Source organism: Moschus berezovskii, chromosome 2, assembly GCF_049115385.1.
Source record: "Moschus berezovskii isolate FMDL1 chromosome 2, NW_MosBer_1.0, whole genome shotgun sequence".
Taxonomy (NCBI): Eukaryota; Metazoa; Chordata; class Mammalia; order Artiodactyla; family Moschidae; genus Moschus; species Moschus berezovskii.
Genome location: NC_142461.1, coordinates 36,798,186 through 36,810,845, shown reverse-complemented (window position 1 = coordinate 36,810,845; position 12,660 = coordinate 36,798,186). Strand labels below are relative to the sequence as shown.

At 36.4% G+C, this 12,660-nt stretch overlaps 1 protein-coding gene across 2 annotated transcripts in view; it reads right to left on the bottom strand.

The window, feature by feature from the left end:
• Positions 1-12,660, bottom strand: part of ERBB4 (erb-b2 receptor tyrosine kinase 4) — a 1,317,642-nt gene that overhangs the window by 374,007 nt on the left and 930,975 nt on the right. For both annotated transcript variants that reach the window (XM_055398441.2, XM_055398442.2), the window contains exon 5: positions 11,114-11,179. In XM_055398441.2, coding sequence (XP_055254416.1) covers positions 11,114-11,179 — 66 coding nt within the window. The remainder of the gene's footprint in view (positions 1-11,113; positions 11,180-12,660) is intronic.

Below are 12,660 nucleotides of genomic sequence, written 5' to 3'. Positions count from 1 at the left end.
ATGAGTGTTCTATTAATTAGAGGACACTCTCATGTCACATGTAGATCATTTTGAAATCTTCTCTTCTATAGTTAAAGATAGTTATTCTAATGACAGTCAACTTTTTTGCTACAAAGCATTAAGAATAAATTGTTATTATTACCATAATAAAATTATTATATTTATTTATTTTTTTAGCTGTGTCAGGTCTTAGCTGTGGCACATGGGAACTTTCATTGAGGTGCACAGACTCTCTGGCTGTGGCCAATGGGCTCATCAGTATCAGTGCATGGGTTTAGTTGTTTCATGACATGTGGGATCTTAGTTCCCTGACCAGGGATTGATTCCATGTCCCCTTCATTGCAAGGTGGATTCTTAACCACTGAACTGCCAGGGAAAACCCACAAAATGCTTCTAATCATAACATTTTCAGATATTTCTGACTTTTCTTCTCAATGCCCTCTCAATAATCCTTCAAATGTGTAGTACTCTCTCTGATCTTACTGCTAGGTTACCTGCTTCTTCCCAACCCACAGTTTGCATTCCTGTAGTGTAAATGCCTGACATTAAACTTTTGATTGTGGCTTCCCAGGTGGCGCTAGTGGTAAAGAACCTACCTGCCAATGCAGGAGACACAGGAGAGGTGGGTTCAGTCTCTGAGTTGGGAAGATCCCCTGGAGAAGGGCATGGCCACTCACTCCAGTATTATTGCTGGAGAATCCCATGGACAGAGGAGCCTGGTGGGCTACAGTCTGTGGGGTTGCACAGAGTCAGACACAGTTGAAGCAACTTAGCAGGCATACAAGCTTTTGATTGCTAAGTGTTAGTTGCTCAGTTGTGTCCGACTCTGTGACACCATGGACTGTAGTCCCGCAGGTTCCTCTGTCCATGGAATTCTCCAGGCAATAATAATGGAGTGGGTTACCATGCCCTTCTCCAGGGGATCTTTCTACCCATGTATTGAACTCAGGAAGCATGCGTTGTAGGCATATTCATTACCATCTGAGCCACCATGAAACCCCTGATTGCTAAGACATCCACTTAAAAGACATTCATCTCAAACGTATTCCAGGTGTATGACACAGATACTAGTAAACACTTAAATAAGAAGCCAGACTGCACCTGCTCATGAAGTTCTCCTCTGAGGAAAAAAAGTTTTAGGTAACCCAGATAACTGACATTTTAAGTGACCTCACTTTTCTGTTTCCATACCTAAATTCTTACTGCTATATTTTAAATTGATCAGTAGAGAGTGAACTTGTAAAGTCCTACATACTCACCTGTAACTCCACCAAAGACAGGGTTACAGGTCTACACTTTTTACCTGTGACCTCACTGTGCAGCCATTGAGCCTGCCATACTTCCCTGACCTGTGAATAATAAATCATGCTTTTTCAAATTTCCCTGATGGTTACTGCTGAGGTATGTCTTGCAATTAGAACCACAAGGGCTGGTCCAGCCACAAGGTTGATTCAGATCCAGAAAATACCTGTAAGGACTCATAACATGTAGTAGTGGCCCAGGTGAATGCGTCAAGCATTCCAAGTATACAAAATCATTGTCTATAGGCTAAAACTAACATAAAATATTTCCTCAAAATATCTGAGTATAAATCTGTATCATCTATGCTGCTGCTGCTGCTAAGTCGCGTCAGTCGTGTCCAACTCTGTGCGACCCCATAGACAGCAGCCCACCAGGCTCCCCCATCCCTGGGATTATCCAGGCAAGAGTACTGGAGTGGGGTGCCATTGACTTCTACAATGCATGAAAGTGAAAAGTGAAAGTGAAGTCGCTCAGTCGTGTCTGACTCTTTGCAAGCCCATGGACTGCAGCCCACCAGGCTCCTCCGTCCATGGGATTCTCCAGGCAAGAGTACTGGAGTGGGGTGCCATTGCCTTCTCCAGTATCATCTGTATCTATGGCTAATTACTGTGTGTGCCCACATGCAAATATCATCAGTTGAGTTTAGTCGCTCTGTTGTGTTCAACACTTTGTGACACCATGGATTAGAGCATGCCAGGCTTCCCTGTCCATCACCAACTCCTAGAGCTTACTCAAACTCATGTCCATCGAGTCGGTGATACCATCCAACTGTCTCATCTTCTGTCGTCCCCTTCTCATCCTGCCTTCAATCTTTCTGAGCATCAGAGTCTTTTCAAATGAGTCAGTTCTTCCCATCAGGTGGCCAAAGTATTGGAGTTTCAGCTTTACCATCAGTCCTTCCAATGAATATTCAAGATTGACTTCTTCAGGATTGCTTGGTTGAATCTCCTTGCAGTACAAGAGACTCTAAGAGTCTTCTCCAACACTTCATTTCAAAAGCATCAATTCTTCGGCACTCAGCTTTTTTTATAGTCCAACTCTAACATCCACATATGACTACTGGAAAAACCATAGCTTTAACTAGACAGACTTTTGTTGTCAAAGTAATGTCTCTGCTTTTTAATATGCTGTGTAGGTTGGTCACAGCTTTTCTTCCAAGGAGCAAGTGTCTTTTAATTTCATGGCCTCAGTCACCATCTGCAGTGATTTTGGAACCCAAAGAAATGAAGTCTGTCATTGTTTCCTCATCTATTTGCCATGAAGTGATGGGACCAAATGCCACGATCTTAATTTCTGCACGTTGAGTTTTAAGCCAACTTTTCACTTTCCTCTTTCACTTTCATCAAGAGGCTCTTTAGTTCTTCTTCGCCTTCTGCCGTAAGGGTGGTGTCATCTGCATATCTAAGGTTATTGATATTTCTCCCAGCAATCTTGATTCCAGCTTGTGCTTCATCCAGCTGGGCATTTCACATGATATACTTTGCATATAAATTAAGTAAAGCAGGGTGACAATATGCAGGCTTGACATACTCCTTTCCCGATTTGGAACCAGTCTGTTGTTCCCTGTCCAGTTCTGACTGTTGCTTCTTGACCTGTATACAAAATTCACAAGAGGCAGGTAATGTGGTCTGGTATTCCCATCTCTTTCCGAGTTTTCCACAGTTTGTGGTGATCCACACAGTCAAAGGCTTCGGCACAGTCAATAAAGCAGAAGTAGATGTTTTTCTGGAACTCTCTTGCTTTTTTGATGATCCAAAAGATGTTGGCAATTTGATCTCTGGTTCCTCTGCCTTTTCTAAAACCATCTTGAACATCTGGAAGTTCACGGTTCACGTATTGCTGAAGCCTGGCTTGGAGAATTTGGGGTATTACACTGCTAGCATGTGAGATGAGTGCAATTGTGAGGTAGTTTGAGCATTCTTTGGCATTGCCTTTCTTTGGGATTGGAATGATAACTGACCTGTTAGAGTCCTGTGGCCACTGTTGAGTTTTCCAAATTTGTTGGCATATTGAGTGCAGCATTTTTATAACATTATCTTTTAGGAGTTGAAATAGCTTAACTGGAATTCCACCATCCCTACTAGCTTTGTTTGTAGTGATGCATCCTAAAGCCTATTTGACTTCACATTCTAGGATGTCTGGCTCTAGGTGAGTGATCACACCATCATGATTATCTGGGTCGTGAAGATCTTTTTTGTACAGTTCTTCTGTGTATTCTTGCCACCTCTTCTTAATATCTTCTGCTTCTGTTAGGTCCATATCATTTCTGTCCTTTATTGTGCCCATATTTGCATGAAATATTCCCTTAGTATCTCTTAGGGTTAGGGTGAGGGTTAGGGTTAGAGTATCTCTAAGTTTTTTGAAGAGATCTCTAGTCTTTCCCATTCTATTATTTTCCTCTATTTCTTTGCACTGATCACTGAGGAAGGCTTTCTTATCTCTCCTTGCTATTCTTTGTAACTCTGCATCCAAATGGGTATATCTTTCCTTTTCTCCTTTGCCTTTAGCTTTTCTTTTTTTTCTCAGCTATTTGTAAGGCCTCCTAAGATAACCATTTTTCTTTTTTTGCAATTCTTTTTCATGGGGATGGTCTTGATCACTGCCTCCTGTACAACATCATGAACCCCGTCCATAGTTCTTCAGGTACTCTATCTATCAGACCAAATCCCTTGAATCTATTTGTCACTTCCATTGTATAATCATAAGGGATTTGATTTAGTTCATACCTGAATAGTCTAGTAGTTTTCCCTACTTTCTTCAATTTCAGTCTGAATTTTGTAATAAGGAGTGAATGATCTGACTTCAGTCAGCTCTCTCCCGATTTTGCTTTTGCTGACTGTATAGAGCAAATATCATAACTATGGAGAAAAGCATGTATAAAAATCACCTTTGTTCAAATTTTTATTTGGTCAATAAGGGAACTTGAAAAAACTGAATTCCTTGAATCTCAGTAGTTTAGAACTAGGACTAAATCTCTCATCTCCTGATGCCCCCAGTCCAGTGTTCTTTTCAATCTTTTCAAACACTACTTGGCTTTGTCTTGTACTCAGAGCATTTCCAGAGAACAGGCACCATTTTGTATACTTTTTTTTACCCCTTTCGCGTTTAGCATGGCTTTAAACTATATTCCCTGAATCACATTAAATTGTATTATAAAGAACATTTCAGATAACTAAAATGAACATCACTTTCTTTAAATCTTTGAGAAAGATCATCCAATTACAACAAATACTATCAATGTATAGCAAAATAAACAGCAAATTAGTAGTGCGTCCCTTAATTTTACAATATCTCCAGAAACTACTAATCCAAAAATAAGGAAATAATTGAAATCAATAGGAAAGGTTATGGACATGCAAAGTTATTAGTAAAATACAAGGGTTTTAATTAAAGATGTTGGCTTTCAACAAAGGCTCCCTGTTATCCTGATTGATTGAGTTTGCTGGCTCAGCACTTCTTTTCTCTTCACTGGCTCCCACTTGCTTTTCTCTGCTCTAATTGGATATTTATTTACGGCATTACACCTTCTTTTGAAACAGGGTTTTTTCCAGAAAGATTGTAAATACAATTATACTTTAGACAAACTGTATGCATGTATGTGTGTATAATTAGTACATTATTTTCATAATTTGCCATTTTGGTTTTACTATCCACAGGAAAATTGGAAATTTCATGGAAAAAAATGCAATTTAGTTTTGAGTTGCTACATTTCCTTGTTTAAATTTTGAGGAAGAAACACATATAATATTTTTCTTAGATTTTAATATTCATTTCAAAGAAGTTCCACATATATTTTAGAAGAAATAAAAGTAAGTTTAGTTATTTCTAAATTTCACCCTAGAACTGAATAGAATCCATAAGCCAGACCACAGTTTTCTTCCTATTGTTAAAGTTTTAATATATTGCAAATATAAATAAAATGAAAGTAATAAATGAATAAATAAATGAAAGTGATTTTGTGTGCACTAGTATAATAAATGAGAAAAATGCTAAATAATTTCTAATTTTTTCTAGCATGTTCTATAAAGTTTGCACAGAAACAATAAATAACATAAACTGTTGGCTGGCACAAGCTTTTATTTTGCCAATATCATAATACACTCCATTCACAATTATTTACAGTAGAACAAAGATACTGTTTGAATTAGTTTCAATGTTATTTTATTTTAATTAAAAAATAAGATTTTGAGACAACCTAGCTAGGAAGAATACTGTAGAAGTAAAAGGTGAATTCCCCTACAAGTTTTCCTTTGGTTAAAATAATGCTTTTCATTAATCAATTTAAAGAACAAGCTGAAGCATTCATATCCCCCCTTTTTTTTTGCTGTGACATTTTGGTTTAAGAGGTAACAATGTTTTAACATATTGTCAAGTGCACTTACATTTTTCAATTAGTTTCTAAGCAAGAAGTGTCCCTTATAAAGCAACTGGAAACTGAAGAATATATTGAGTGGTAATCAGCTGAGAAAATTTGACTTGTACAACCTGCAGTTAAAGACAATCATAACTGCTTTAATGCAAAATGTGTAAGGTTGGGAGAATCAAACTGTAAGATTTTGATCCATGCTCGCCTCATCCTCCCAAGCACATTTCCTAACTGAGATGACAAAAGAAATGCATAAAATGAAATAACCACCCAGGCTGATAATAGGAGGCTGGAGAAAGCTGGCCTGATACTGTGCTTAAAGATAAAAAAGGACATGCAGTATCTATTTTAAATGAGATAAGTGTGATTCATATATCTTGCAGGGACAGAGATAACTTTGTTCCTTTAATCATTATTATTTATTTCTTAAAGCTTAGTCTCTTTCACACCTAAACCTTCCAGCGCAAACCTTAGGACTCAGTTCTTAGGAACAGAGAGAGTTGTCATTCTTACCAGTAAGCCTACTAAATAATACTACTATAAGCTTCAGACTTCACACAGCAGATAAGTTTGTCTCCCCTGACATAAGTACATTAATCCACTGAATCAATTTACTTAAGCTGTGCTGTGGAGCAATGCGGCCACGTTTTAACTGAGCTTAAAAGCACTTTCAACCTTTGAGTCACGGCTCCATGTACAACACAGGCCCACAGTACCCTTCATAAGTTCTATTTTGACCTTTTACAACTGTGTGAAAAATATTTCTGTTAGGTTTATAGTTATGATACTCTAACATCAAAAAGATCTTAAAATAATGAATTTAAGCTATTTTAGAAAATCAGACTCCTGAGCAAAATAGATGGAACACCTGGCTAGATTCTACAAGAACAATTTACTTTCTTTAATATTTACAAAATTCTTTAGATTTTCTAATTTTTTTAAGGAATTTGTTTAGAAAATATTTTAATTTTTAAAACATTTTGAAAAAAAAAAACATTTTTAAAATAGCTGCTGACTTCAGAGTTTACAGTATGAAGGTGATCAAATGTCATAGAGGAAAATGGCACATTTGCATTATTCAATATTCAATCAAAGCTAACTGTAACAACCAAAGCAGGATATAAAAGAAGTTGCAACATGTTACTAAATTTTACTAAAAATTTAAAAATTTTATAGGTATGCCTGGTAAACTGCTGTCCAAAGTGCTGGGAAGAAAAATTTTCCTCTACCCTTCTAGAATCTTCTGGCTGACTTACAAATTATATTGACAGGAGGCAGCTTAACAGGAGAAAGTCAAATAAAAAATTAATAACATGTATGCATGGGACAAATCCAATAAAACTGAGTCTTGCCAAAATGGCCAAAACTCTCACTTTAAAAACAATTTTCAGCTAAAGACAAAGCAGGATGTTGGGAAAGTGATTTGGGACTTCAAAGGGGATGAAGCCAATTGAGATGGAGATAGAAGCAAATGTTTGGAACACAGAGACAGTGGGATTCAGAGGAATTTTAACAGACTGCAAAGCGCCTCCTCATCGAACACACCTAGTTCATGCTATAGTTGTCCGTGGGCACAGTTCCCTTCATGGGATAGCTTCTTTATCTGCACTTTTCTAGGAAGTTAGGGGAAAGATCAAAGTTTTACAAGTTTTCCAAGCCTTAAAAATAGCCTAAATTAATCCTCATACCAAAGAGACACATTTTGGGGTGGCAAGTTTTGCTTCCCTACAATACTAAGCTGTCCATTTATTAACACTCTCGTCCCACTTCACAAAATTTATTAAAAAAAAACAAAACCTCAAACCCCTTCCTCATTTATTCTTTTTAAAACTTCTGAATCCTACAGACCTTCCCTCAAACTTATCATCGATGTCATCACCATTTTTGCTTTTCCATATCTCTGTTCAGAGATGTTTTCACTCTGATCACCACTCTTGGCTTCATTCATCCTAACAAGTCATTCATTATCATGGACTTGTTTTCTTAGGACCTGAATTACTTGTCTTTACTGTGAGTTCTTACCATTTAGTGACACAGAGGATCATTCCTGGCATATTTGCTGTTTTAAGAGGAAACCCTGTGTGAGCATGTCAGCATTGATATAATGGGGCGAATAATACATATTCTTGATGTCAGTGTCCTTGGCTAAGGTGTGGAGCTTTTAAATATTTTACCATTCTTACCTAATATATGCAAAATCTCAAAGAGTAATTATTCATAAAAGTAAGGAAATATTTGACAAATATGAAACTGAATACCTCCAGAGAAACCCTCACTGAAGTGAATTTGTTTCAGTCATAGGAAAGAAATCATTTGTAAATGATAAAGATGATGGCTAAAAGATCCTAAAATTCATTTTTGTATGCTCAGTCAATAAAAGCAGGATATTTTCAAAAATTTGCCCAGCCTGTTTTCTAATTTTTAAAAAGTTTAATCAGGGCTCAGAGGTAAGTACATCTGAAATAGGTGTAAGGATAATTAATATATTTTAACTAACAGAAGGGCTATCAGTAATCTAAAGGAAGCTAGGAAAATTTTACATTTCTTTTGAAAAAAAAGTTCATCATGGATGTTATTTTGCCATGAGCTCTCTAAATGTCTAATATTTCTATAGAATCTCTCATAAGGTCTGTTCTCAAAATTTCTGATTGTACTTCTAAACTTCAGGTCTTACAATAAGTACATCTTTGACTTCCAAAATACATTTTGCCTCAGGATGCTGGGCTCTCTAAATATGGATATGTAATTTATCTTTCAAGTGACTCAAAGGAGGAAACAGAGAACAGAAGTGAGTGATAAGGGCAAGCAGCCTTCTCTTCACTCCAGTGTTTTTGCTACTTATTCCCCAGTCATCTATGTCAGTATCATCCACAAAGTGGAAGTGGTTTGCAGTTTTGCTCCTACATGCATTCATTCAGATTTAAGTTGGATTAAGTTTTCTAACAGTATCTTGTTTAGTTTATTATAATATTACCTATTATTTACTAGGTCCTTAGTATACAGCAAAAATATTTAAACATATCAACCACATTATTATTGTATTGAATTTGATTCCAAAGAAGTAACCCTCTGAGGTAAGTTTAATATCTCCATTTTATAGACATGGTAACTGAGATTTAGAAAAATTAAATCACTTTCTCATGCTAGAACGGAGAAGGCAATGGCAAGCCACTCCAGTACTCTTGCCTAGAAAATCCCATGGATGGAGAAGCCTGGTAGACTGCAGTCCATGGGCTCACTCAGTCGGACACGACTGAGCGACTTTACTTTCACTTTTCACTTTCACGCATTGGAGAAGGAAATGGCAACCCACTCCAGTGTTCTTGCCTGGAGAATCCCAGGGACGGGGGAGCCTGGTGGGCTGCCGTCTATGGGGTCGCACAGAGTCGGACACGACTGAAGCGACTTAGCAGCAGCAGCAGCAGCATGCTAGAAAGTGGAAACAACTGATATTTTTATCATCTGGCTGACTATAAATCCAGTGTCCTTGTCCCTTAAACTGCTATGCAATATAGTATACAGGAAACAGTATTATTCTTAGGTTCAGGACATTTAGGTCGAAATTTCAGATATTACCTGTGTAAATTTAACAACTCTCTTAAATATTTCCTCTGTTTACATTTCCCTGATTGTGGAATGAGGTTAATGATAACTGACTTCTTTAAATAATAGAAATATTATGAAAATAAATTTTAAAATGGAAATATTTCATAAACTATAAAAATCCATGCAAATGAATACTATTCTAAAATTTGAGTTTTCATGTATCATATATGAGTAAATGTTTGTGGAATTTAAATTTGATAGACTGTGCAGTAGGCACAGTGACCATTAAGCCAATTTTATGTTATTATAGTGAGCTTAATTTCCACATTGGAAAATTAGGTGAATTAAATGACAGTGTGGCTGATGATTTGATAACATGAGCTATGACTTGATAACTGTCTTACTCAAGACTTCCTACCACCCCAACTTGGTGGCAAGTAACAAAACTAGTTCAAAAGTATTAGAATATTGTATTTTTAAGGTCCCCAAAGAAAGAAGTACATTTGGACATCAGGAAGACCAGATAACAAGGAAGCAAAAATGGTCAAAATCTTTCTCTCTCCAATTGTCCTTTGCCTCTGCATGGCTGATTTATTTTTCGGTGTCACTGAGGACTGGTTATTTCTCCTTCTCATTAATACACATGGCCCCAAAACAGACATCTCAACTAAATTTAATCTCTCTTTAAGGTTCTAATGTGGTATAACCAGCACCTGTCGATCCCAAGTTCAAATGCTCTAGAAAGAGAATCTGATTGGCCCAGCCTGGGTTAATTATCTATTATAGGACTTCTTAACCTTTGGTATTATTAACATTGTCTGCTGAATAATTATTCTTCGCTTGGGACATATAGAGTGAGGCTCTCCTGGATTTGTAGAATGCCATTAAAACATTTTGGTCACTGTCACAGTGAATGCATTTCATGCAGTAATCCAATATTACTTTAGAATCCTGCTTAAAATTCTTGCCAAAACATTACTGCCATAAAAAATTGTTTTTCTTAAATAGTTTTAAGTTTACACTTTCATCCAACAGTATAAGAAACTTCCACAATATCTAATATTTGTATGTTCAAATTTTTAAATAGTATTTTCTATGTCTTCTATGCTAAAAATAGAAATACATTTCAAATAGCCTCCATACTCTTTTCCATTTATTATTTCAGCTGCTGTTATTACAGCAGGAAGAAAATTTTTTACCATTTATATGGAGTATTTTGTATTTTCTTTTAAAAGAAAACATTTATCCTTAAGATTAGCAAAAGTTCAGTGCTGATTTAAGCATCACAACTTTAAGAATGTTAAAACATTAGATATTTGTCTTTATGTTCAGTATACTTTGTTTTTAAATAGCTTAGCAGTGCTATCATCCTCTTATTTATTTTAATAACTAATACAAAAAATAATATACACTAAGGGCAAGATACATTGTATTTAATGGTGAATCTATATTTATAATTCACACAGTTTTTATCTCTGTGCCAAGAACAGGGTGGGTACACAGTATCCTTTTCCTTTTTTCTTTCTCCAGTGAATGGATAGTCTGGTTACTATTTGGGAAAAGCACTGAAATATTCAGTTAATCTGAAATTCAGTTATTTGTCATTTTGTATACATTTGGATTTCCTACTTCCTCTGATGTACATACTGTGAAGTCACTGTTAATATCACCACATCTGTGCTGTATCATTAATCCAGAAACCACAAAGAAGTATAAGAAATGATTATATGTTTCACTTGAAAGCAATGAAATTAGGCAGTTTCCTTACATAGAAACTAGTCTACCACACAGAAGCAAAGCTCATTTTCAGGTTTCTGATAACCAGAATTGTGAAAAGCTTCAATTATTAAAATTACTTGACCATTTCAATCCTATGTTTTCTCACTGTTGAACACTTACAAGTCTGGCAATGATTCTCTGTGGGTCCCCAGCATCGGCCAGTACAGGACTTATGGCAACGTCCACCTGTAGAATAGGAAAAAGCATGTGTATATTATAATCTTTAATCTTTTACTCTGACTAGGAGCTAACATCTCAAAGGAAATATTCCTACTTCTTTATGAGGATTTTTATGTCATACTAGACTTGAAACATAGCTCATAAAATGCCCACTTAAGTAGCAAAATTTGAATGTCAAATACATATGAAGCAGAGAAACACAATCTCTTGACATTCAAAATCCTCTCACCATTTTACAAGAAAAGGGAATACATGACTGTGAATGCTCCTGGATAGTCAGAAGTAAATATTTACATGAAATAAGCTTCACTTCGACTACTGAATATTTTTATTCTACTGATCTACTCTGCTTGATATAAATTCAAAAGTTCACAGCCCACTGATATCAACAGACATTAAGGATTAAATCAATAGTTTAAAAGAAGGTGGTGTCTATGAAAACAAAAATATATTACAACATAGGATAAACCTTCAGAAAAAAAGGTTGTTTACATAATTTAGATTATGTCTTTTTGTTAAAGTCTTTTATATCTTTAAAAAATTATTGAAATTAGCTGATTTACAATGCTGTATTAGTTTCAGGTGTACAGCAAAGATATTCAGTTGTACAAATATGTGTGTGTGTGTATGTATATATATATTTACATTCTCTTTCATCATAGGTTGTTACAAGATATTGAATATCACTCTTACGCTAAACAGAAAGTCCTGGCTTGTTATCTGTTTTTTATACGGTAGTGTGTATATTTTAATACCAAACTCCTAATTTATCCCTCCCCCTTCCCCTTTGGTAACCATCAGTTTTCACTTTGTTTTTTAAAACTTTTTCTAACTTTGGCCACCTCATGCGTCGAGTTGACTCACTGGAAAAAAAGTCTGATGCTAGGAAGAAATGGGGGTGGGAGGAGACGGGGACGACAGAGAATGAGATGGCTGGATGGCATCACCGACTCAATGGACCTGAGTTTGAGTGAACTCCGGGAGTTAGTGATGGACAGGGAGGCCTGGTGTGCTGTGATTCATGGGGTCGCAGAGTCGGACACGACTGAGTGACTGAACTGAACTGAATAATTAATGTACAGTATTAATAAGTTTCAGGTGTATGTCACACTGATTCACAATTTTTAAAGGTTATTTTCCATTTATAGTTATGAAACAATATTAGCTATATTCTTGTGGAGGAGGACATTCAGAGGTTGTGTCTGAGTTGACCTGTAAGCTGAACCTGGGCGATCAGAGGCTTCTCACCTGCTCTCCTGTCCTTGAAATGTATGTCCCTCTGACTGTTCTCATGCTAGCAGCTGTTTCAAGGACATAGCCTTGAGAGAGAAAGGTGTTGTTGAGACCATCTGGACTGAGTAAGTGACCAAATTTAGTTAAGACCTTGATGCAAACTTTTAAGACTCTGACAGGGGGATGCTGAAATCTACTTATCTTGCTGCTGCCCAAGAAAAGTCTCATACATAAGTCCCCTAGCTTATGAAACT